The 25734-nt window shown below is 48.6% G+C and overlaps 1 protein-coding gene across 1 annotated transcript in view; it reads left to right on the top strand.

Annotated features, from left to right (window-relative positions):
- The window catches only part of Cyp46a1 (cytochrome P450 family 46 subfamily A member 1), a 37716-nt gene that overhangs the window by 8058 nt on the left and 3924 nt on the right, over positions 1–25734 (top strand). The window contains exons 4-12 of the mRNA XM_026399430.2: positions 5973–6046; positions 6428–6514; positions 17789–17927; positions 18605–18715; positions 20758–20908; positions 21061–21123; positions 22993–23065; positions 24833–24917; positions 25547–25657. Coding sequence (XP_026255215.2) covers positions 5973–6046; positions 6428–6514; positions 17789–17927; positions 18605–18715; positions 20758–20908; positions 21061–21123; positions 22993–23065; positions 24833–24917; positions 25547–25657 — 894 coding nt within the window. The remainder of the gene's footprint in view (positions 1–5972; positions 6047–6427; positions 6515–17788; positions 17928–18604; positions 18716–20757; positions 20909–21060; positions 21124–22992; positions 23066–24832; positions 24918–25546; positions 25658–25734) is intronic.

Below are 25734 nucleotides of genomic sequence, written 5' to 3'. Positions count from 1 at the left end.
GGTTTTTTTTGTTCTTGTATTTACTTTCTTGTAGTGCCTTTATCAAGTATTGGTATCAGGTTAATACCAGACTCAAGGAGGTCAGAAGTGGTAATCCCTCCTCTGTTTTTTTTTTTAAGAATTTGCATAAGAATGGTATTACTATTTTCTTTAATGTTCTATAGAATTCACCAGTGGGGCCATGGATCTAGACTTGGCTTTAAGGGAAGTTTTGTTTGTATTTTGAGAAATTAAACATTTCGCTAGGCATGGTGGTGAACACCTGTAATCCCAGGGGCTCCAGAGAGTGAGGCAGGAGATTACTAGTTCAAAGCCAGCCTCACGGGCTGGGGATGTGGCTCAAGTGGTAGCGTGCTCGCCTGGCATGCGTGCGGCCCAGGTTTGATCCTCAGCACCACATACAAACAAAGATGTTGTGTCCGCCGAGAACTGAAAAACAAATATTAAAAAATTCTCTCTCTCTCTTTAAAAAAAAGAATTAAAAAAAATAAAATAAAATATAACATAAAATGCATAATTTATTTTAGTATTGGTAGCCAGGGCCTTGCCCATGTTAGGCAAACATGTCCAACCACTAAACCACATCCCCAGGCCTTTTTAAATTTTTATTTTGAAACAGGGTCTCCCTCGGTTGCCCAGACTGACCTTGACTTTGCAATCCTTCTGCCTCAGCCTCCCCAGTAGCTGGGGTTGCAATTGCACACCACCATACCTTGCTAAATTTACAGTTTTAATTAAGTGTACAGCTCAGGGACATTAAGTACCTTCACATTGTTGTGCATTCTTTACCATCACCCAACTCCAGAACTTCCTCATCTTCCCAAACTGAGGCTCTGTACTCATTAAACAATAAATCTCCATTTTCCTTTACCCCAGCTCCTGGCACCCAGCACCACACTTACTGCCTCTATCAATTTGACTAACTGCAGCACCTCATCTAGGTGGACTCATAGAATTTTGGTTCTTTTGAGATTGGTTTATTTTGCTTTCATAACATCCCCTAGGTTTACCCATATTGTAGCAGGTATCAGGATTTCCTTCTCAGTTTATTTAATTGACATTTGGTCATTCTGATTTTTTTTTGTTGTTTTTTTCTTGAGTTTGGTAATTCATGTATTTCAGGGAATTGTCCATTTCATTTAAGTTGTCAGAATAATTGGTACAAAGGCATTCATGACATTTACTCATCTTATTAATGTCTGTAGGATCTGTAGTGATGTCCCCTCCTTCATTCCTGAGAATAGTCATTTGGGTTTTCTTTTACTTCTTGATCAGTCTACAAGGCAAATGAATGAGTGGCTCAAAGAACCATTATGGCTTTATCAACTTCTCTATTGTTTTTCCATTTTTTAATTTACTGATTTCAGGTTTTTATCATTTTCTTCCTCTACTAATTTTGGTTTAATTTGTTCTTGTTCTAATTTTTAAGGTGAGAGTTTATATCATTGATTTAAATCATTTGTTTGTTTTTCAAAAGAAACACTTAAGGGCTGGGGTTGTGGCTCATTATTGGTAGAGTGTGAGGCATTGGGTTTGATCCCAAGTACCACATTAAAAAAAAAAAAACCTAAATCAACAAAATAAAAGTATTAGGGAAAAAAAACCTATAAAATAAATACTTAAAGGGAACTGTCTTAATACAAATTTAGTAGGTCATATTTTCATTTTAATTCAATTCAAAATATTTTCTAACCTTCTCTTGTGCTTTCTTCTTTGAACCATGGATTATTTAGATGTGTGTTATTCCATTTCTAAATATTACTGGATATTCAAGATATTTTTCTGTTATTGGTTTCTAATTTAGTTTTATAAGATCAGAGAAAATACTCATTGTGATTTCAATTCTTTTAAATTCATTGAAATTTGTTTTAGGGCCTGGCATATGGTCCATTTTGATAAACATTTACAAATACTTAAAAAGAATGCATATTTCATAATTGCTGAATAGTGTCTTAGCAATGTTAATTACATCAACTTGGTGTGTAGTGGTATTTAAATCCTCCAACTTCTTTCTAACTGTTCTGACAATTACTGGGTGTGGGGTCTTGGACCCTCCAATCAAAGTCATGAGTTTGTCTCAACTTTCAGTCCTACCTGTTTTACTTCATGTATTTTGGTGTTCTGTTATCCAGTACGTATGCATTTAGTAGGATGATGTCTCCATGAAGGACTGACCTCTTTGAATATAAAGGGGTCAATTAAAAAAAAAATAGGAAAGTCAAAAAAAGAGGAAAGTCTAGCCTATACCCAGGCCTAGACACAGTAAATGTGATAGAATGGTCCAGCAGAATTTAAACACCAGTTTTTTTTTAATTGACCCCTTTATTCTTGGAAATGTCTGTTTTTACCCTTGGGAGTGCTCTTTGCCTGGAGTGCCTCTTCTCTGCTTCAGTACAGCCACTTCAGCTTTCTTCTGCTTGTTGTCACCTGGCGGTGTCTCTTTACTATTAACCCTTGGGGTTCTGGATTTAAAGTGGGTGTCTCATAGGTAGCTCATAGTTGAGTTCTTGCGGTTGTATATGGTATGACAGTCTCTACCTTTAAATGGAGCGCTTGAGGGCATTTATGTTTAATGTAATTATTTTTACAGTTAGGCTTAAGTCCCTCGTGTTCCTGTTTGTTTTCTGTGTGTTCGTCTGTTGTTTGTCTCCCCTTCCTCCTTTTCTGCCTTCTTTGGATCAGGTACAGTTTAGTATTCTGTTTTATCTCTGCTATTGGCTTTTTCGCGTTCTCTCTCAGTGGTCATCCTAGGATTGATAATATCATCTTTAATTTATATCAATCTATCTTCAAGTTGCCACTTCATCTCTGCCTATCTGTTTTTATGACTTTCTCTTTATCACTTTAGCAATTGAATTATGATCTGCCTGTAGGTCCTTTTTTTGTGTGTTTATTTATTTGTGGTACTAAGAATTGAACCCAGGGCTTCATGCATGCTAGGCAAGCACACCAAAGAGGTACTCTCCGATGCTGAGCTTTGCCCTGTGGGCACCAGGAGGCAGTCAGGCTGATTCTCTACTGTAAATCAACACAGGGCTGCTACTTTCAAGCCCTTACTTGATTTGATTTGATTTTATTTGATTTGAGACATGATCTTGCTAAGTTGCCTAGGCTGGCCTTGAACTCATGATCCTCCTGCTTCAGGGCTCCAGAGTTTACTGGGATTACAGGTGTGTGCCCCTGTGCCCAGCTCCTTTGTATCAGTTCTACTTGGGATTCTTTGAACTTCTTGGGTATGTGGATTCTTTGAATATGTTGGTGTGTAGTAGTATTTAAATCCTCCAAGTTTTTTTTTTCTAATTTTTTTAGGCAATTAGAATATATTTATAATATTTCAACTGGTGTTTAAAGTTCTGCTGGACCATTCTATCAAATTTATCATGTCTAGGCCTGGGTATAGGCCAGACTTCCCTCTTTTTTGACTTTTCTATTTTTTTTTTTTTAAATTGACTACGGCCAGTGTTGTTACAGAGTTCCATTTGGAGACCAGAGTTGGTAGGAAGGGAAAGACAAAGAACAACTTTACCCCGTGGCAAAGTAAAGCTAATACTGGATAAGATGGTGTAAAACGCAGTGGCGTAGTCATCACCCTTGTTACACTATGGATTTTTCATTGTTGAGCATTACATTTTGTTTCAAGAGCCAAGCATGGTAGCATTTACCTGTAGTTCCACCTACTCAAGAGGCAGGAGAATCACTTGAACCCAGGAGTTCAAGACCCACTTGGGCAACAGAAGAAGACTCTGTTTTTAAGAAAATCTATGTTTTTGCTTTCTTCCTTTAAAAATTGTTGGACTTCATTCAGACAGATGGTAAAGTAACTTGCAGATCAATTTGATCCTTTCTCAGCTTGCGTTAAGGTATTGATTGATGGCTACAGAGTTGACTTTTACTCCAGGGCCACGTTATTCCTATTGCTAAACGGTGACTCTCCCAGGGCTTTAATGAAGTCTTCCTGTTGGAAACGTGTCTACTCTGGCCGGTGGGTACTTGAGTGATTCTTGGCTCTGTTTAAGCTCTGGGAATTGCCCAGCCTGTAGTTGTGTGATAATCCTCCTCTTCTCAGAATTTGCTTTGGCCCAGCCTCATGGTGTCCCCAACAGATGTACTGGTGGTCATCAAACACTCTGGTGACCCCATGCATGGAGCTCGTTTGGGCATTGCTCCTCTCGGTTCTTTGTCTTATAAATTCCAGCTTCCCTTGGCCTTCCTGGACTCTGAGCTCTGTGTGCAACTTGGCAAGGCTGATGGACTGTATTTAGGTCTCTTCTTTTAGTGTCATTGTCCTGGAATTGCCTCCAGGTGAAAGCTGGGTAAACACCAGGTCATAAGGCCTACATCTTTTTTTCCTCCCTCCTTTGGTTCACAGTCCTGTCCTGCTTGTCTCAAAATGGTGTCGGAAAACAGACGTGTCACACATTTCTGCCCTGTTTTCTGATCTGGCAGGAGGCAGGTCTGGAACCCTTACTGCCTCCTGGGCTGGTGTGCATCAGAGAAGAGGCAAAAAGAGCTCGTGCCTTCCTGAGCATGCCCCGGCCCAGAGCTCTGCTCAGCGGGCAACCACAGGGTCCCTAGCCCGAGGACAGCAGGCCCTGGGAGACGCCAGGCAGTGGGGACGTTGATTGGAGCCCATGCTGAAGCTGTCCTGCCCTGGAAGCAGGGACTGGTTCAGATTCGGATGGGCCAGGGACCTCAGGAGCCCAGGGATCTCTGAGCAGGGACAGGAGGTGGGCTTTTATTTACTCCAGGGCCAGGTGACAGAGGGGTTGATGACAGAGCTCAGCTTATAAATGACAGTGTTTGGGGTGGGCTCAGGGTTCCTGGGATATGGCTCTTTATGTGAAGTCAGTCATCTCTGGGGTTTTCTTTCAGCTAAAAAATCAACATTCCACCCCAGGAGCTAGAATCACAGAAGGTGGCAGCCCTGGGTTGATTTCCAGTAGAGAAGCAGCCTGACTGCCTCCTGGTGCCACAGGGCAAAGCTCGGCATCGGAGAGGGCAGCTCTCGGGGTCCAGGCTCTGTGGCGTCCACACCCCTCCCCACTCCACACCCCTCTGTGGAATGTGCCTGGCCCCCACTGCCCTCAGCCACATGCCAGCCTTTCTCACCTGCCCTGCAGCAACTTGCCTGAGTTCAAGTCCCGTGTCCTCCATGAGTGTGACCGTGGCCAGTTCTAACCCTCAGCTCCACGACCTGGGTCTGAGGGTGAGCCGCAGGGTGCTGGTTCACACCTGGTGCGTGCTGAGCACCCCGCCTGCACACCCAGTTCCCTGCGCAGCAGCCCCAGAGGGCAGGCACTCTGAGCCCATCTTATAAGACAGGGACACTGAGGGGCAGGGGACGGAGTAACCCAGCCAGGGTCATGGAGTCCACAGCATTCATGCAGGGATGTGGGCCCAGATCCCAGTTCAGACTGGCAGATCCGGGCCCACGCTGCTCACCACTGGCCTGTGCTGCCGCCCAGCTGCTGGCTGATGTTGCCATGGCTACCAGCCAGCTCCTGGGGACAGCTGGCTGTGCCTCCAGGAGGTTTTCCTCGGCCTCTGGGGCTGCTTGGGGCTGCAAGTCTGAATCTGTGCCAGTGTCTCTCCTGTGACCTGAAGCCCCCCAGGCTCTCCCCTTCCCACCCTGGGGTCAGAGCCGCCTGCGCCTTCCGTGGGGCTGCTCGGGAACGGGGGGTGGCGTGGGGTCCTGAGTGTGGCACTGGAGTGAGGAACCCCACAGCTGGGATGGAAGATGGCTCAGCCCCTCTGGACCCCCTTTCCCTCATCCCCCGTCCCCAGGCATTGCTGTGGCCTCAAGACTGCCCTCCCCAGTGACTGGATGAGGGCTTGCGAGAGACGCTGTGTGTGGAGCTTTCCAGCAGGGCTGGCGCTCAGCCGATGCCAAGGCTCTGGGGCATGTTTCAGGAGGGCCCTTTGCAGCCTCTCATGGGTACCTCAGCTTATGTTGGTTTTTTGGGGATGTTTAGAAGTTCCTGATGTCAACCAAGTACAACAAGGACTCCAAGATGTACCGCGCCATCCAGACCGTGTTTGGTGAGAGGTAAGGAGCTGAGGGGCGGGAGGGCCTCCGCTGGGAGCACAGGGACTCCCTAGGGCTGAGGTGGCACTGACAGGCAGGCACAGGGGATGTCTGTGCATGGTGTCCTTGCTCTTGTCATTGCTCTTTCCTGGGAGTGTGGGGTTGTGAAGGTTGGGACACACAATCCCCTGTGTCTTATTTCTAATAGATGTGTGATATTGTGGCACTTGTGGGGTGCCAGGCCATGCCTATTACCTGAGCGCTACACATTTTTATTGTGGCACAATTGGTGCCCTCACGGTGTGTCCCAGGACCTTCTCACGGCCCCGTAGGTGACCCATGCACACCACACAGTTACTACCCACACACCCTGGTCTTGCATCAAGTTTCTGTCTCCCACAGACTATTTGGCCAGGGCTTGGTGTCCGAATGTGACTATGAGCGTTGGCACAAGCAGCGGAGAGTCATGGACCTGGCCTTCAGCCGGAGGTGAGTGCAGCTGGCGATGGCAATGGGCTTGGGGCAGTCACAGCACAGCAGTCCTCAGGAAGGGAGTCTCCACCCACGGGCCTCACCCTGCTGAAGGGAGAGAGGACAGGGAGGACAGGGAGAGCCAGACTGGTGACTGGGTGTGGGGCAGAGAAAGATGCTTGAGGGGCTTGGGAAGGTCAAGGGCAGAATGACCATGCAGCCAGAGACAGGTCCCCCTTCTCCAGGAACTCACCCAGATCTCTTCACTCCTTGTTTGGGCTGCTCCTTTCATTCATTTTAGCTTTTATTCACTTATTTTTGGGTGATGTTTTCTGTTTTCAAGAACTGGTTCATATTCTGTACCACTCGCCTACTTCGCATGTTTAACTGTGGTTTCACCACACTCATAGACTCAGGCAGCCGTCGCCACTGCAGTTAGTGGTTCCATCACCCCAAGCAGTCACTCCCCATTTCTCCCCAATACCCCACCCACTGCTTCCTTTTTGACTTCGTGGGTCTTCACATTCCAGACATTGCATCCCAAAGGAGTCCCAGACACGCGCTTCTTCCTGCCCGGAAGCTCACTCCCTGGTGCCTGTTGATATCCGTGCTTCGTTCCTTCTTGTTGCTGACTAATATTCCTTTGCATATGTATCTTGTGCTGCTTATTCGTTCTTCAGGTGGGGACGTTGGGTTATTTCTGCCTTTTGCTGTTATGAATAACAGTGCTGTGGACTTTTCTGTAGTCACTGTGTCGATACATATTTCATACCCAGTGGAATCTCTGGGTAATCCGGGAACTCTATGTTTAACATTTTGAGGAAAACAATCTTTTGTTTGACATAATTTCAAATTTATAGAAGAATTACCCTAATAGTATACGGGACTTCTGGATTTTTTTTTTTTTAACCAAGATTCACTTGTCTATTGTTAAAAAATCATTATTTGCCTTACAGTTTCTTCTCTATCTACATATGTCTGTATAAAATGTATAGATCACTCCTTCTTGGATGTGTATATATGTTTCTGTATTTTTATGCAATGCACACATCACACTATTTGAGGGTAAGTCAGAGACATGCACTGAATGCCATTAAATAGTTGTGTGGACCTTTCTAAGGACAATGACTGTGCCTACACTTAGATTATTAAAATGAGGAAAATCTGTATTAATCTACATGCGTCCTCTCACATCCCAACCACGCTCAGATTCTGTCGTCCATGCCAACCCAGCTGTTTGGCCTCGACTGGGGCCCAGTTCAGGTGCATTCCTTGTATTTCCTAGCCTTGACCCTTAGCCTCTGCATTCTGGGGCCCTTCTGGGTCTCGTCTTGACCTCCTGCCTTTCTACACTGCAGGCCAGTTTTGCAGATAGCCCTCCAGCTTGGGTCTGTCGCTGATCTGTGTGGTCAGCTCGGGTACATGCTGTGTCCTTCTCCAGGCTGGCATCAGGAGGCTGATGGTGATCATCTTGGTGCTGATCACCGTGTGAACCTGGCTCTGTGGTGAAGGCGAAGTCCTCCAGTTCCCCTCTGTGAATTCACTCTGGGATTCGTAACCTTGGGAGCTGGAAGCGGCCTCTCCTAGACCCCTCTGTGGCTCCTCGATGCCCTCCCTTCTCCTCTCTTCCTTCTCTCTTTTTTTAAATATGATTTTTAGTTATAGTTGGACATGATACCTTTATTTTATTTACTTATTTTTATGTGGTGCTGAGGATTGAACCCAGGGCCTCACATGCGCTAGGCAAGTGCTCTGCTGCTGAGCCACACCCCAGCTCTTCCTTCTCGGATGAACTTCCTCACTGCCCTGGAGATATATATTTTTTTTAAATGCCAGCTAAAGATTTTATTATTGTAAGATGGAAGTATTTTAAAATGAAAAGAAAGATATGATCACAGAAAAGTTTAGCTGTTTTATGCCTTCATCATTTGTTTTTTAAAATGTTGGACAAAAAGGACAGCAGGACAGTTGACAATATTTAGTCACTGATCTGTGTGGTTAGCCAATATTTAGTGAGCATCTTCTTCATGCAAAGTTGTGGTTTTTTTTTTTTTTTTTTTTTTGAGAGAGAGCGGGGTGGGGGGGGAGAGAGAGAGAGAGAGAGAGAGAGAGAGAGAATTTTTTAATATTTATTTTTTAGTTTTCGGTGGACACAATGTCTTTATTTTATTTGTTTGTGGTGCTGAGGATTGAACCCAGCGCCCCGCCCATGCCAGATGAGTGCACTACTGCTTGAGCCACATCTTCAGCCCCATGCAAAGTTTTTTACAGCAAGATATATCTGTGCTTCTCTCCAAGGAGGAGAGGTTGTGCCAGGACTCAGGTGTGCCATGCCGCTCCCCAACCCTGAGACTTTCAGTGGCTCCCTATCACCAGAAGACCAAGGGCAGACCCCACCCACCCTCAGTGTGCCCCTGAACCCTTGGGGCCTTGGCCTCTGCTTGCCCCAGCTTCCTAGATACACTGACCTCGCTGGCATCTCTGCCCTTGCTCCTGTCCTTCCCTCTGTCTCAGTGTGCCCCTCAGGGGAATGCCTGCCCCTCTTTGATGCCCAGCTGGGAGGCCCCCTCTGAGGCTGGTTCATGCCCCCTCATGCTCAGTGAGTGCTTCTATCCTAGGAACGAGGAGCAGAGGGCGCCCCATTCCTGATTCCTGTGCCCTCCAGGTGGGCCTGTGGGTGCAAGAGCGTGTCGGGGGGTCAGCTGGTGGCTTCGCTTCCCCAGAAGCGAGAATGGTGGCACGGGCTGGGAGGCTTCCACTCCACAAAGGTCACTGTACCAAGAGCCAGGGTGGTGTGGTCCCTGCCCTCGTGAGGACAGGAGGTGGACGTGGATCTGAGCAGACGATGCCCACATGGTCATGATGTAGAAACCAGTGCGTGTTTGTACTGAGGGTGTGAGGGTATGTTGCCAGTTTCTGCTTTTCTAAATTTTACTTTGGCCGGGAGATCCTGGTCGTAATCCTTTCTATGAAAGTCAAGGGGGTGAGGACAACCAGCCCTCCAGGGGGACCTTCTCTCTCTACGGTAGCTGCAAGGGATTCAGCATTGGTACAATAGCTCAAAAGTCAGCTGAAATGGACTTTCTTTTTTTTTTTTTTTTTCAAAAGAGGAGTACAAATTATCTTGCAAATGAATGTGTACTTGCAAACAGTGTAAGCATTATGAAGAGAAGCTCCAGGGTGCTGTTGATGCAGGTCTGGAAAATCAGGATCGGGTCCTCATTCCCCCGGTGTTGACAATTCAACACCAGAGAAAAGCTGGACTTCTTCGGAGACAGAGCTGGACTTCCCTGGAAAAAAGGCAGGACCAGAGCTGGTGTCTCTGGGAGGGGTGTGTGCCTTGCCCCTTTATAGAGCTCAGGTTTCCTTTCCTCCCCTACTTCCTATCTTGCCTATGTGACCAAAAGGCAGGAAAAGAGCCCCCTGGGGATGCTCACTGGCCACTCCTCCTGTTGGGAGGAGCTATTCCTGGAGGGGTGAGTAACAGTTGAGAGCAGAGATGTGCTCTGAGGTGTTAGCCTTCCATTTCCTTTTTGTTGGTGACCAGCCCCCATCTTTCCAACCCAGTCATCCATTCTCCATGCTGACTGCCTGTCTTCTGCCCTTGTCTCATCCCCCCTCCGATCAAGGGAACCCTTACTGCTGTAAGGAGAAATGGGTGATGACCACTCTGGCTTCTCCAGGCCGGGAGGGAGCAACATGGAGCAAGCAGTTTGGGTTTCCCTTTAGGACTATTTGGGGTCAGTTGAAAGGTAAAAGTCTGGTTCAGAAAGAACAGGTTGTAAAGTCATCTGGGAGGTGGGCGCTTCTATGAGAGGAACAAGAAGACATGGGTTCTGGATGAGATTAATGTAAAATAAGTGAATATGATGATTGGGTAAGAGAGACCAGCACATTTTCTTCACCAGGAGGTTTAAGAGCTAAGAAGTTGTTCCCATGGCAAGGCCAGTGAGGACTTGGCCTCTACTTGGGAGTGCAAATCTTTAGGATATTAGTTATCTGTCAGAGTTATCAGGAATACAAACACACACTTAGTTTTTATAATGTCATAGATGCCCCCATAAGATGTAGCTAAGATACCTAAAGTCATCTAAATTTTGTAAAGTACCTTTCTATTGACATAACCTGTGTTTAGTAGAGATCCCTTTATTTATGTCACTTAGGGCTAGATAATCATACTAGCAGACACAGATAAAGCCTGCCTATGTGGGAGGTTAGGAAGATTTTTGGGTTTTTTAAAACTATTTTTACTTGTCAATGGACCTTTGTTTATTTATATGAGGTGCTGAGAATCAAACCCAGTGCCTCACACATGCTAAGCAAGTGCTCTACCAGTGCACTATGGGCCCCAATCCTATAATTTGTGGGTTTTAAATTGACTTTAAAAAGCTTCTGACTCTGATAGTCTCTTCTCAGGCACTCTCGTGTAAGAATCCTTCTTTCCTACTCCCCTAGCCTCCAGCCTTACATACTCTTGGTGGGGCTGTAACAGTGTACAACTTAGGTTGCATTCAGAGAACTATTTCTTTTCTCTTAAATGCCCAGGTATGGCTCATTTGGTGATAACTTCTTTTTCTATATGTTTAAGACCAAGCTGGTCAATTTTGCCTTGCTCCTATCTATTGTTAAGGGTCAGCTGAGTTTCCTCAGGGGGTCACTATTGGGAATTTGAGAGCAGCCTCTTAGCAACTCTAATGCCATCTGCCAGGAGGGGTCAGGGTCTTGTTGACCACATGTGGCTTCCCTTGGAAGTGCCCTCAGTCCTTAGGTTCAAGCTGATCAGGGATGTTTTCCTCTCCAATGACCTTCCTCTCTGCAGCATGCACCCTGGTTGGCTTTCTGGTCTCCAGGGTCTCATGAATCTCCTTGATTGGGAGGTCATGTGACCCAGAGTTGCAAAGCCCTTAGAGAAAGAAGTCCCCTCAGTCCTTAGGTTCAAGCTGACTCCAGAGAGCAAGAGCCAAATATTGGTTGTTTTCTTTCTTGGAAGTTTATTTCCTTAACTTTAATCTCCAAGTCTTGGTTTTCAAAATATAATTTTTATAATATAATTTTCCAATATCTAGCAGGCCAGTTTGATCACACTTAAAGTATGAGAACTGGGTTTTGACTTTAATGACTATAACTTTACAGTTATTTACTCCTTCCATTTAACTGGGTCAGTATTAGTACTGGAAGTTAGCCCTACATCTTGTCAGTCCTATAGATGATGACCTATTATCTCAAATTAACAGGTTATTATATTAGAAGTTGTGCCTGTGTAAGGCATTAACAGACAATAGTTATAAAGTTTACAGGGAAAATACAAAATGAAATTGACAAGAATAAGAACATATTTAGTTTGTATAATAGTTATGAACCAAGAAACTTTTTTTTGTACCAGGAATTGAATTTAGGAGCACTCAACCACTGAGCTACATCCCCAGCCCTATTTTGAATTTTTTTTAGAGACAGGGTCTCACTGAGTTGCTTAGTATCTTGCCATTGCTGAGGCTGGTTTTGAACTCATGATCCTCTGGTCTCAGCCTCCTGAGCTGCTGGGATTACAGGTGTGTGCCACTATGCCCGGCAAGAAATATAATTTTTATAATCCCCAAACTAAAGTTCAAGGTATACCAGCTTGACAAAATATTCTTCTAAACCGTATATTTTAAAGGTTTGTATACTTGGAAGACATGATACATCTAGTATACAAAGAAGCCAACAATAACACCACAACTACACTGATGTTTTTATATTAACCAAGTGTAGCTTTTAAAGAAAAATTTAGAATCTGTAGTATAGTGCAATATTCTAAAATAATAGTAGTTGTTTAACCAGAGTTGTACAACCCCAAATTCCTTTAAGACTATTTTCTCTAAATAACAAAACTTATCAGACACAAGAAGTTATCTTGTAGTGTAAAAGCAGATTAATGTGTTAAGAAATCCTTGTTACTTCACCACTTAGAAGATTAAACTTTGGTTTATATCAGCACACTAATATTTGATCTTAGGAAATAATCTTGAAAACTTTAACTGATTGTGCTAATTATAGCCAACTTAGTTACACAAACTTTTTGAGATTTACCCTCCACAAATTTTGTGCAACTTACTTAGACATTCTGCAACTTTTAATTTTACCACATAAAGAATTTCTCATTCAAAAGCATTTATTTTTCTTTTACTTTTAATATTAAAATATATTTCCATACCTAAAATTTTCTTATATTTCTTTCTTAATTATTGACCCTTTTAAAAATTTATATTCTGAAACAATCCTTATAAAATTTCTGAATTTAGACAAATTACTCCATTTTAATAAGATGAAATTCTGTTTTTATAATACTTTAGATGAAACCTAACTGAATCCTGTGTATATAAAATTATACCTGATTCAATCTCTTTTTTGGGGGGGTATCATGGATTGAACTCAGGGGTACTTGACCACTGATCCACACCCCAGCCCTATTTTGTATTTTATTTAGAAACAGGGTCTCACTGAATTGCTTAGCACCTTGCTTTTGCTGAGGCTGGCTTTCAACTTGTGATCCTCATCTCTCAACTCCAAGCCACTACCCCCATGCCTGGCTGATAGAATCTTAACTCTCTTTCTCTCTTTTTTTTTTAGTTGTAGATGGACATGATATCTTTGTTTTTATTTATTTTTATGTGGTGCTGAGGATTGAACCCAGGGCCTCATGCATGCAAGGCAAGCACTCTACCACTGAGCTACAACTCGGCCCGAATCTTAACTCTTAATAACCTTGTTTTTAGTGAAGACACAGAAATGATTGATGTTTAAATATATGAATATAATGTTTAAATGTATTACGGAATTTAAGAAGTCAAGAATATTTGATTTTATATTTAGCAGTTGATGTTTTAGCATTTTTTAAAAAAAATTAATTGTAGATGAACACAATACCGTTCTTTATTTATTTTATGTGGTGCTGAGACTTGAACCCAGTGCCTCACACATGCCAGGCAAGCACTCTGTCACTGAGCCATGACCCCAGCCCAATGTTTTAGCATTTTAACTTTGCAAATTAATCCGATGTCTCCTCTAGTATATATGAGATCATTTATGAAGATTAATCCCATTGATATTAAATATAATTTATTCATTTTTAGCTGTAAAACCAAGATATCAGACAAGTGTAGTTAACAGTATTAGCCATCTCTTCCCTGTTGAAGAAAAATCCTAGAAACAATGGATATTACATTCTAGATATTTTATACAAACCAACACCATATTAATTGTCTGATCACCTAGAAAAACTTGTGAGCCAGTAATTTTAAAGACATTTTTACTCTCATGGGTTCATGAATTTAAATTGAACTTCTTTTTTTTAAGTCACATGAACTAAAATGTATTTGAATCTATTTGTCATTTAAATTTTAATTTATGAGTGCTCATTTATTTATATGCCAATTTCAATAACATGCACTTGATATATGGACAAAAGCACATAAGTAGACACAATAATATAATACACAGGTGTGCACACACAGACAGAAAACAAAGATCTTGTAGCCTTTTGTAGGTACATCTCCACAGGTAGGAGACAATGCTAAAGATGTCTATTAAAGCCTCTATTAGATGTAACCTACTAGAAATTAAAATAGAGCTTATCAGACCTTTGCATTATGACTTAAATATAGGGCAGTCTTATACAGTTGGAAATGATAGGTGCAAAGTCTGACAGACATGGTGGACACTGAAATCAAAGGTTTAAGTGGCCACTTGTCCTCAGTGGCTATTGGATTTATTCACAATGTCACCATGTCTATGTTCTTCTTCGGATTTTATGAAAGGAAAAATTTCCCCTCTATTTAAAAGCTAACTCTTGAAAAATTGGCCTCTGAATAAAGAGTGTAAAAATCTCTATAGCTAGATAAAATAATACTGATCAGAAAAATATATCAATTTAGACATTCAGGATCAAATATGAATTCACAATAAAATCATGAGCTCAAAAATTTGGAATATGCAGGAGTTCTAAAAAAATGACACAGCCATAATTATTCTAGTAAGGGAGCATGCAGAACATCTTTATCAGATTAGAGTGCACTTTTGGGTCAGATTAGAATTGGTCCAGATATTTAGAGAATGAGAGTGCTGAAATCCTCAAGTAAAGATTTTTAAGGTAAATAAGACTTGTATGTATGAGATCATTCCATTTTTCTCCCTGTGCTATAGTGTTTAGGGAGGAACTTGTTAAGAAAGCAGGTGGTAGAGTACAAGAGCAGATAAGACAGCCATTTAGGTACTACAGTGCCTTGAATTTAAAAGTGACACCTTTTTCCCCTTTTGTCTCAAACTGGTTTTGGATATGACCTCTGCAAGCCTTGGAGAGATAAAGATAGTTGGAAAGCTAAGGAGAAGAGAGGAAAAACCTCATGCATAGGGTACTTTAATATTTTTTTTCCTTTTGTAAAATTAGTCTCTGAAGGTGTGGTGCTATAGTTTATGTGTCCTTTGGAGACTCTTTTCCATTTCCCCAATTGGTAGTCAGGCCAGGTTTGGATGCAGAAAATTATAAGACATCTCCATTTTCCCACTGTGATTAGGTCATCTCCCAGGCCTTAGTGGCAGAAGAAAATGAGGCACTTTTTCTTGCATGTCTGCAGGCCAAACTTATCCCAGGTTTTCAGTGTGCAGTCTAGTGGTGAACCTGACAGAATTGTTAAGAATGAAGCTCTGAGAAAACAGAACTCAGTCTCCTGCGCCAGAGAAAATTGTCCATTTCATTAGGGACATCTCCCTAAATGAGTTTCTGACAGTCAGCAAACCCGTCTCTCTCTCCCTGGTTCTGTTGGATTTATTGGTGCCTCGCTGGTGAGGATGTGAGGGTCTCTGTTTTATTGCACACCAGAGACCCTGGAGGACTCACACTTAGCAGCCATGAATGATCTCCTCCTGCCACTATTAAACTTCCAAATGTGATGACCCAAGGATAAAAAAATGACCTACAGTAGGGTATAGGCCTCTGCTCTGCAGGCTAAAGGAATCTCCAGAGGGTAAGGAGAACAGTGGTTGTTAGAAGGTTAACACCCTTTTCTCTGAGGAGTTTATGGAAGAAGTGAATTGAAAAACGCCTCCCTTTTTGCAGCCAAAGAAACTAGCAGAGCACAGACATCACTGGGGAGAAGTCCTACAGGCTTGTAAGGACTTAATAGGTGAACAAGGGGGACCCAGGCACTTCCTTACGAACCACTCCACGTACAGTGTCCCTCTCTCAACCGCTAGAGTCCGGTCAGTGAGGGGAAGCGTGCTCGAGAGGAGCTCGTGGGGAGTGCAGCTCCCTCTCTGGAGGTGTATGTCACTGAGGTTCTCACTCTGCACCACCTAATCAACCAGTCACGTAGGATACCCACTGGGAGTCACTGGGGAGTGGCCCCAGCCAGAATCTCATAGTTGTCTCACCCCTTTGTTGGTCTCCAAAGGCAAACCAGGATTAAGGGAAGATGTCTACTGACACTAGACTCACTCCGAGGCTGGATGGGACAGTAAGAAACAGCTTTGGCAGAACTCAACATGCCTGACCCACAGGACAGGTGATTAGGAGCCACCAAGACTGTGAACCCTCACATCTGAGTCTTGTAGAAGGGTGAATTGCAGTTACCATGTTTCATTAGCCAACAAGTGCCTATTATTGCCCCCCAGAAAGGAGAGAGACAGAAAGTGCACCTCAGAAAGCTGTGAGGTGAGAGGAGCTTACCTTGTGGTGACCCCTGCCAACCCCCATCTGATATCAGACTTGAAAGTCAGGATCAGTCCTCATTCCCCCATGTTGAGGATTCAACACCCCAGAAATGCCAAGGCAAGCACAGAGGGCAATGGCACCAGAGGGCCATTGTAACGGAGGGCCCTGTGTATTTAGGAGACAGAGCTGGACTTCCCTGGAGAGAAGCCGGGACCCAGAGCTGGTGTCGGGGCGCAGGTGTCTTGCCCTTGTATAGATCTCAGGTTTCCCTCCCTCCCCCACCTTCCTGTCCTGCCTACGTGACCAAAAGGCAGGAAAGGAGCCACGCAGGGCTGCTCACTATCAACTCCCTGTGTTGAGGACTAATGCCCTAGAGCTGGCCACTGCTGAAGAAGGGGACGTGCTCTGGAGGTATCAGCCTTCCATCTCCTTCTCTTGGATGATCAGCCCCATCTTTCCAACCCGGTCATCCATTACCCATGCTGACTGCCTGTCTCTCGCCCTTGACTCACCGTGAGCTTTCCGCCGGGCTGGCTGGGGCTCAGGAGACCCTGTCCATCTAGAGCCAGGTGGACTTGAGATGGTGAAGGTCATGAGGAGAGGAATGGGAGAAGATTCCAGGCTGAGGAGATTCCTGCATATAGCCCCGAGGCGGCCGAGGCACTAGAAGCCATTGTAACAGGAGGGCAGGGTGGGGGGTGGAAGCCAGCCTCAGGCAGACCCTGCCTCCTGAGCTGGGAAGTTAGGCTCCCCTGGGGCAGCAGGGGCTTCAGAGTCCCACTTTACTGGGACCAAATCCAATGGCGGCTTCCAGGAGCAGCCTGGCAGGTGCAGCGCAGGGCAGGGGCAGGGCCGGGCAGCAGAGGCCTGTCCTGAGCAGGAGCCAAGTCTGAGAACGAGCCCATTCTCTTTCTTCAGTAAAAGCCACTCTGTTTTGTTTCCCTCCTCTCATTTTCTCCTTTTAGTGTTTTAGAACTTTTATTTGGAATGATTCAAGATTAAGAATAGGACAAAGAATACCTATACCTATCAGATTAATATTAAAACCAATTATAAAATCTCACTCTTGGTAAAACTCTCAGCGGGGAGCACTTGGGGCTGGGAGCTCTGAGCTGCAGATGGCATCTAGGGACTCATTTCCACTTAGGCTTGGGCACTGAGATTGCTCAAGGACAGGAGTGAGATGGGACAACAAAGACTGAGGATGGTGGCCTGGGGACAAGCCAGGTAAGGAGAGAGGACACTGTAGAGGGGGGTAGGAGGGGACCAGGGTGGCTGTGACATAGACTCAAGGAGGTCCCAAAGGTTCAATGCTGCTATGTCCCTTTGAAGTCAGAATTGAGGGCCACAGTGGCAGACAGAGACCCCAGGAAACCGCTAAGGCAAGGGCAAAGTGACAGTGTCCATCCTAAGGGGTGGGTGGGGGGTGTGAAACCCCAAGGCTCAGCTCCCTTACCGTGACCCCACCCTGTGATCCAGGCCTTGAGGAGAGGCCAGAGGGTGGGAGGCCACTCACGGCATCTGTAGTGTCCTCCCTGCAGAGAGGGGCACAGGGCAGTTCCTGGGTGGGGCTGGTGGCCGTTGATTCTCACGTGTTTCCCCAGCTCCTTGGTCAGCTTGATGGAGACATTCAACGAGAAGGCCGAGCAGCTGGTGGAGATTCTAGAAGCCAAGGCAGACGGACAGACCCCAGTGTCCATGCAGGACATGCTGACCTATGCTACCATGGACATCTTAGCCAAGGTAATGAGTGATGCCAGGCCAGGGGGCTGGGGGGGACATGGGTGAGGTCTCTTTCTCTCCCTCTTCCTGCTGCTGCCCGCCCCCACGGGTGGGTCACCCCTTCTCATGGAGTTTCATATTTGTGACTCCTTGGATGTCCAGAGCAGCCTACTGTGAGGCTGGGACTGCTCTCGAGAACTCCAGACGGGACCCAAGAGGTGTGGGGCCGCCCGGCTGAGCTGGGCGGGTTGGTGGCAGAGGCTGCCTGGCTCCTGACCCACCTCTCTGCACCCCCAGGGCCTGTGGCCGGCTGGTAGCCACACAGACTCAGCAGTGACCCAGCCCAGCCCTTTGACAGGAGGTCAGGCGACTGATCATGCGAGGCAGCAAGTGGAATCAACACCAGTATTAGTTCCAGCAATTCACTGAGGCTGGGCAGGACACCCAGGGAAGGCCTCACCCGGGGCCAACACGCCCCATCAAGGAGGGAGCCAAGTCCATCAAATAGTTACCCTCTGCTCTCAACCCCACAACTGCCCGTGGAATTGTCACCTGTCACCTCTCACCATGAGGAGTGGATGACATGGTACACAGAACCCCTCAGCCCAGGGCCGACCCTCCAGCTCAGTGGTACCAGTTCTGCCTGAATCTGCTGTCCTCCTGCTCCCCAGGCGTGACCTTGCCCTTCTCTCTCCCAGGCAGCGTTTGGGATGGAAACCGGCATGCTGTTAGGTGCCCAGAAGCCCCTGTCCCAGGCCGTGAAGGTGATGTTGGAGGGCATCAGCGCGTCCCGCAACACTCTGGCCAAGGTAATGTCTGGGCCCCCGTTCCCTGGTGACCAGCTGCCGTAGCTGTGCTGTTTGCCTCTGCTGAAGCACCTCCTCCAGTACTTTTTTTTTTTTAGAGAGAGAGAGAGAGAGAGAGAGAGAGAATTTTAATATTTATTTTTTAGCTTTTGGTGGATACAATATCTTTGTTTGTGTGTGGTGCTGAGGATCGAACCCGGGCCGCACGCATGCCAGGCGAGCGCACTACCGCTTGAGCCAATCCCCAGCCCTCCTCCAGTACTTTTTCCAGAATGGGTTTTGAATTCTAGTGTGGCTGAAGTGACTTCTGAACCAGGATTTACATGCAAAACCTCAAGTGGGAGCACAAGGCTTAATTACATTAATGTAATTAGGAGTTTCTCTCCTGTTAAGTGATCCTGTAGCAGACTTTTTAGGTGGTTATGATGGCTCCGCTATGTCCCATGTTCCTGGACCTTCCCACTCAATGTTCTACTGTCTTCTGCACATCACCTTACTGTTATAAGATGACTGCAGAAGCTCCAGTCATCCCTTCCTTATTCCAGATACGAAGAAGGAAGAAATGGGAGAGGTGTTCCTGAGGTTATCTCCAGGTTCCTCTTCTGTTCAGTCTCTGAGTTTGCAGTCCTCATGCCACCCCATCTTTATAGCTATGGATTCTATTCCTTTGTGATGTAGTCTGTACTGGCTCCATTCTTCAGGGATCCCTTCTCTTTAATTTTTAATTTAATTTAGTGGTGCTGGGGATCAGCCTTGGGGTCTCATGCGGGCAAAACAAGTGCTCTACCACTGAGTTATGCTCCCAGACCCTTTTAAAATTTCTTTGAGACAGGGTCCCACTAAATTACCCAGGCTGGCCTCAAATTTTCCATCCTCCTGCCTCAACCTCCAGAGCAGCTGGGATTACAGGCGATTGCCACTGTGCCTGGTCAGGGGTCCCTTCCTCCCAGTGCTATGCATATGTTCAAAGCCTCTTCCCATCATTTCTAAGGGCTTGGTGTGGGTGGGGCCTGCTGCTTGGGTTTCACCTGCATCTTGCTCTGGTTCCTGGTGTGGTGGCCTTGTGCTGCAGAGAAACCAGATGGCGGTACAGCTGCACACTCTTTATTCTTTGTGTATGTGTGTGTGAGAGAGAGAGAGAATTTTTTAATATTTATTTTTCAGTTTTTGGTGGACACAACATCTTTATTTTATTTTATGTGGTGCTGAGGATCAAACCCAGCGCCCCGCGCATGCCAGGAGAGCGCATTACCGCTTGAGCCACATCCCCAGCCCCCCAACTCTTTAGTCTTATGCACAAGGCAGGAGCCAGGAGGGCACAGAGATCCCAGAGGTGAACAAAGGACAAAGGCCCAGCTTCATGGCATCTTCAGCAGCCAGGGCTCGCCTGGAGGCCATGGCGGGTGGGGGTAGAGGTCCATCGCGCCTGCTGGGCTCCTGCTCTTGATGCCCCTTCCTGTGCCCCAGGTCTCAGGGCTGTCTGACACGTCCGCTGAGGGTGCCCGCTGTGCTGTGCCAAGGAGGCACAGGCTCTGGGCCACCACAGTGACTACTCTGCAGCTCACCCGCCCCTCGGCCCCTGGAATCGGCTCATTAACGCCTGGGAAAGTTCCTAATGGGGCTTCAGGGCAGGGCAGCTTACCGCTCACCTCAGTGAGCTGGATTTTGATGCCATCTGCCTTGGCCCTGGCTTCTTGGTCTCTCCGCTGGCCTTGTGGTCTTGAAGGCTGAGCTGACCTTGCAGCCTCCAGACTCGGGGTGCATTACCTTCATTTATGGCCTCGAGAGCTGGTCCACTTTTTAACTCCTGACTTTCAGACATGGCTGTTAACCCCATAAGACTGGGCGCTGCTTACCTTCTCACCTGGCCCCTGGACAGGTGGGACTCCCCCTCTGAAGGGTCCTGTTTCTGTTGCCACCTCGCTGACTGACCTTCCTTTCTCCCAGCTTGCCAGTGCTGCTGTGGGCTCCCGAAGTCCTCTCGGGGTGCAGGGCGGGGAAGGGAAGCTCGTGTTGGGGACGTCCTGAGTGGGGATCTCGTTCAGTTCATGCCAGGGAGGAGGAAGAAGCTCCAGGAGATCCGGCAGAGCGTCCGCCTGCTCCGCCAGGTTGGCAAGGACTGGGTTCAGCGCCGCAGGGAGGCCCTGATGCGGGGGGAGAAGGTCCCCGCAGACATCCTCACCCAGCTCCTCAAAGGTGCGAGGCTCCTGGGGAGGGCTGGCGGGCGGGCGGGCGGGTGGGCACTGGCTCTTCGCCCTCCCATCACCCTTGACCCTTCGTCCCCAGCGGCTTCAAAGGAGACAGGCAGCCCAGGTGACCCGGGACTGACAGGTTTCCTTGTCCTGCAGCTGAAGAGGGAGCCCAGGACGATGAGGTTCTGCTGGACAACTTTGTCACCTTCTTCATTGCTGGTTTGTACCTCCCGGGTGGCCCAGGCTCAGAGTTCTGCAGGAATGGTGGGCACTGCTGGTCACTTAACCCTGGCCTGAGAGATTTCGCAGGATCTCCGAGCACAGTCCCGCCGCGGGTCTGGGGGGGCTGTCTTGGTGACCTCGGTTTTGACTTGCTCATGGAGCTCGCAGCTGTGGGCGGGCTTGGTGTGAGGGTTCAGGGTTTCCCCTTCCTCAGAATTGGTGAGGCGTCCTTCGTGTAGATGGCACAAACAGACATGCTGACGACTTTGTTTATTTGCTCATCAAATGTACCTTGAGTGTCACTGCCCACTGGAGAAGTCCTCCTCCCCTCCAGGAGCCCTCAGCTCCCTCTTCCTCAGGGAAGCCCTCAGTGATTGCCCAGGCTGCACCTGCCCCCGGAGCTGCCCATGACGCCCAGAGCCTCTCTCTGCCTGTCCCAGTGTTAAGCTGCATTTTTACCTGCAGTAATTCAACAAGGTCTGTCTCCCCAGGGGACAGCACATTCCTCTGCGTCTCCAGGTCCAGGGTAGTGGTGCCCACACAGCCTGGATGAAATGAATGATCAAATGAATGAACGCTGGGCACTGGGCACCAGCCGAGGCCAGCTGGCAGTCCAGTGCAGAGACGGGCCGAGGCCTCCTGTTGGATGAGGAGCTGTGCCGCAGGGACAGGGTGGAGAGGCTCCTGGGGGTGGGGGGAGCACCCCAGAGGCTGCGCGGAGGGAAGCACCTGCTGAGTGAGTGGCTTCTATCTTTCTTTCTTTCTTTTCTTTTTTCTTTCTTTTTTTTCTTTTTGGTACTGGAGATTGAACTCAGGGGCACTCGACCACTGAGCCTCATCCCAGCCCTGTTTTGTATTTATTTAGAGACAGGGTCTCACTGAGTTGCTTAGCACCTTGCCTTTGCTCAGGCTGGCTTTGAACTCGTGATCTTCCTATCTCAGCCTCCCGAGCCTCTGAGATTACAGACATGCACCACCACGTCTGGCACGAATGGCTTCATTTTTTTCGCACCAGGAACCCAGGCCCTGATGGAGCTTCTGGAGTGGCCTGGGCTTCAGTCTCCACATCTGTAGATGGGGGCTGGAGGTGCTCTCCAAGCTTGGGCACAGCCTTCCAGTGAGGACCGGATAACCCCCTCCTGTCCTCAGCCCACCCTGAGCCCTGTGTCTGCTCCAGGGCACTGAGAGAGGGCAGGCAGGTGTATTTCTCCTTCCATGTGCCTGAGAGGAAACAGGCCCAAGAGGGAAGCACCCCTGGAGGGACAGTGGTCAGTGCAGAGGCACTCCCAGGGCAAGACCTGGCTGTGGGGCTGGCCCCCTTCCTACCCAGGACCCGCAGCCTCACTTCCCAGGGCTTGCTTGCTGTGTTGTGGCTGGGCTGGATAGTAGTGGCCCCCTGGGAAGCCCCCCACCTCTAAGCATCTGCAACTCCCACGTTCCTTCCAGTGGCAGCTGGGAGGATCCAGACCCCCTCAATTGCGCCAGGGCTGCTAGAGCTCAAAATCAGCCCCCAGGAAGCCTACCCTCTGGCTGGGGTTCTCCCTGTCACTCCTGGCGACTAGAGGCTCCTCCCTTGCTGGACCTCAGGGGCACATTCTTCTCAGCTCCAGCTTGCCTTTCTGCAATATGGGGGTGAGCACCCTCCACCCCTCCAGGCCCTGAAGCTCCAAGATGGCTGGAGGGAGGAGCTTTTTGAATCCATAGCTGGACTCTGGTACTTGCCGATGCTGACTGGAACAGGAATGTCTCCTGCATATTCCATCCCTGGGGGACAGATGGGCTTCTAGGAGCCTGGGGTCTTGGAAGCCAGGTGGCCAGCAACCCCATGGTCCCATGTGGCACAGCTGCCCTTCTTCCTTCCTGCAGGTCACGAGACTTCTGCCAACCACTTGGCCTTCACGGTGATGGAGCTGTCTCGCCAGCCTGAGATCGTGGCAAGGTAGGAGAGCTGCACTTGGGGCTGGAAAAGGTTTTTTCCTGATGTCTTGTTTCTGAAGGCTACCTGCCCCCAATTCCAGTGACAGAAACCCTCCAGTGTACCCTTCTTCTCTCTGCCCCAGAGCCTTTGCACTTGCAGTTTCCTCTTCTGGAAGGTCTGTTTCTGCTTTTCTACCAGAAACCACCCCCACCTCCCTCCAGCCAACCCTTCTCAGATCCCAAAGCAGCCATGTGCTCCCCTCCTGGCCTACCCCCAGCAGCTCACAAATATGCTTCCTCCTGGGACTATTGGCTTCGGGTCTGTTTCCACCAGGAGACCAGAAGCTGCAAGAACTGTGGTTCTATCTGTCCCTACGCGTACCAGGCTCCACTGTCACTGAGGACACAGCAGCATTCTATCTGAAGTGCTTCAGTTGGCAAAGACAGGAGGGTGTCCCTGGGGAGAGGGGACTGGAGCTGGGTCAAATTTCCCTTGGTTTCCTTGCCATCAGGTGGACAGACAGGTGCATGAAAGCATCTGATTGTACCTGGCTGGGGACTGGTAGAGCCCCAGTGACAAGTGTGGCCCCTCACTAGCGTGACAGGTAGGAAGGAACCGAGACTATGACAGAGACTATGTGGCTTTAAAATGTATAATAGTAATGAGAACTTCACAGGACAAGTTCAGGGCGTGGGCTGTGGCTCAGTGGCGGAGCCCTTGCCGGGCACTCGCAGGCCCTGGGTCTGATCCCAGCACTGAAGAAACCACGGAAAAGACATCAAAGTTAAAATAATACTGGTGGTAAGGCCCCGGGGTGTCCCCTCCGAGGCAGTTCCTGTGGTGGCTGGGTTCCCTTCTGCACCTCCCACTCCGCACGCAAAACTCCATGCCCTCCCTGGGTCCCGGGGCCTGGCTGCTGTCCACCCTCGCTGGGCTCCGGGGCCTGGCTGCTGCCTGCAGGGTCTTGCCATCTTATGGGCACGTTATGGAGCAGAGTTCACTTGTGGTGTTGGTCCATCTCCAGGACCTTGTCACCTTCCCAACCCGAAACTGTCCCCTTGAGCAGCGCCCTCGGAACCTCCCCAGCCTCCGCCACCCTCATCCTTCCCTGGGCCTGATGCAGCCCTCTGGGGGCTGCCGCCGCCTTGGTCTGTCTGTGGCCGGCTTCTCAGCAGTGGCCTCCTCCGCGCAGCCGCAGGGGCGTTTCCTCCCCTTGGAAGTGAACCACGGGCCTAAATGGACGCCGGGCTCTCCCTCATCTGTCCCGTGCTTCCACCTTTGGTTCACCGCAAATTAATGCCAGGTCCTCATAGTCCAGGGACTCGGTGGCCCCTGTAGTTGCTGCCTTGGGACGCACCCCGGAGCGCCATTGCCCGGTTACATGGCGACTCCATTTGTAACCTTTTGAGGCCTGGCCGTGCTGCCTTCCCTGGCAGTCACCCTGTTGTCTGTCCCCACCCACAGTGCACAACGCTCCGTGTCTCTCGGCCTCAGGAACAGGAACCTCGCGGGCAGCTGTCCCAGGGCCTTGGGCTCACTGGGCAGGGGCTCCCACCTCAGCGCGCCCCATGTTACCCCAACCGCATGCACCCAGACTTGTCCGCAGGCCCTCGCACCACTGTGTTGGCTGCCATCACCAGGCCCTGCTGGACCTGGGGCCGACTCCAGCAAGGGCGTTGGTGTCTAGGCCCCTGGGACACAGCTCCCGGTGCTCGATGGCGGCTGGCACATGGGCACTGTGGGCAGGGAGTCTCTCTGGGGACAAACTTGCCTCTTTCTTACCTACAGGCTGCAGGCTGAGGTGGACGAGGTGGTCGGTTCCAAGAGGCACCTGGACTATGAGGACCTGGGGAGACTGCAGTACCTGTCTCAGGTGTGGAGTGTGCCAAAGAAGCTTTCGGGCAAATGTGGGCCATTTGTCGAGTCAGACTGCTACCTCCGGGGACCCTTTAGTACAGTAGTTCCCAAATCTGGCTGCCCCTGAGAACCCTCTAGGAGATTTCATGCCTCTCTCGGGCCTCAGCTGCCCCCACACTAATGACAGCAGAGGGGAGGGGCTCCCAGGCAGTCCCACCATGCAGCTCAGGCTGGACACTGGCCCTTGGTGGGGGGGCGCCACTTCTCCATGCCTGGGCCCATAAGCCTGGGCTTCCCTCCTGGAGCCAGGCTCAGCAGACTCCAGGCCACTCCAACGGGCACCCCAGGAGGCCCAGCCAGGCCTGTTGGCTGCACAGTAGCCTCAGGCCCTGGTTCTCGGCAGGCAGGAGCCCTGGCTTCTGGTCCCGGCTCTGCCTCTGTGGCCTTGTACAACTCCCTTCTCTGGGCCTCCATGTCTCATCAGTCACATGAGGAGCTGGTTGACCGTCCTGGGCTCAGGGACTCAGGGCTGGGCTGTGGGTGCACTTTAGCCCCGTGGGCAGGACTGAGTTGGAGGCAGGGCTTGTGCTGCACGTTCCCTGGGACTTTCTGACCTCTCTATTGGCGTGTCCTGTGCTTCTGAAGGTCCTCAAGGAGTCACTGAGGCTGTACCCACCAGCGTGGGGCACCTTTCGCTTGCTGGAGGAGGAGACCTTGATTGATGGGGTCAGAGTCCCTGGCAACACTCCACTCTTGGTGCGTAGGGACTCTGGGGGGGCTGGCCTGCTGGCTCCCGTGTGGTCAGTTTGGAGCTCTGTACTGCAGCAGGGACA

The sequence above is a fragment of the Urocitellus parryii genome, chromosome 6, assembly GCF_045843805.1.
Source record: "Urocitellus parryii isolate mUroPar1 chromosome 6, mUroPar1.hap1, whole genome shotgun sequence".
Lineage (NCBI taxonomy): Eukaryota > Metazoa > Chordata > Mammalia > Rodentia > Sciuridae > Urocitellus > Urocitellus parryii.
The sequence above is the reverse complement of the archived record's forward strand: the minus strand, read 5'-3'. Positions and strand labels throughout refer to the sequence as shown.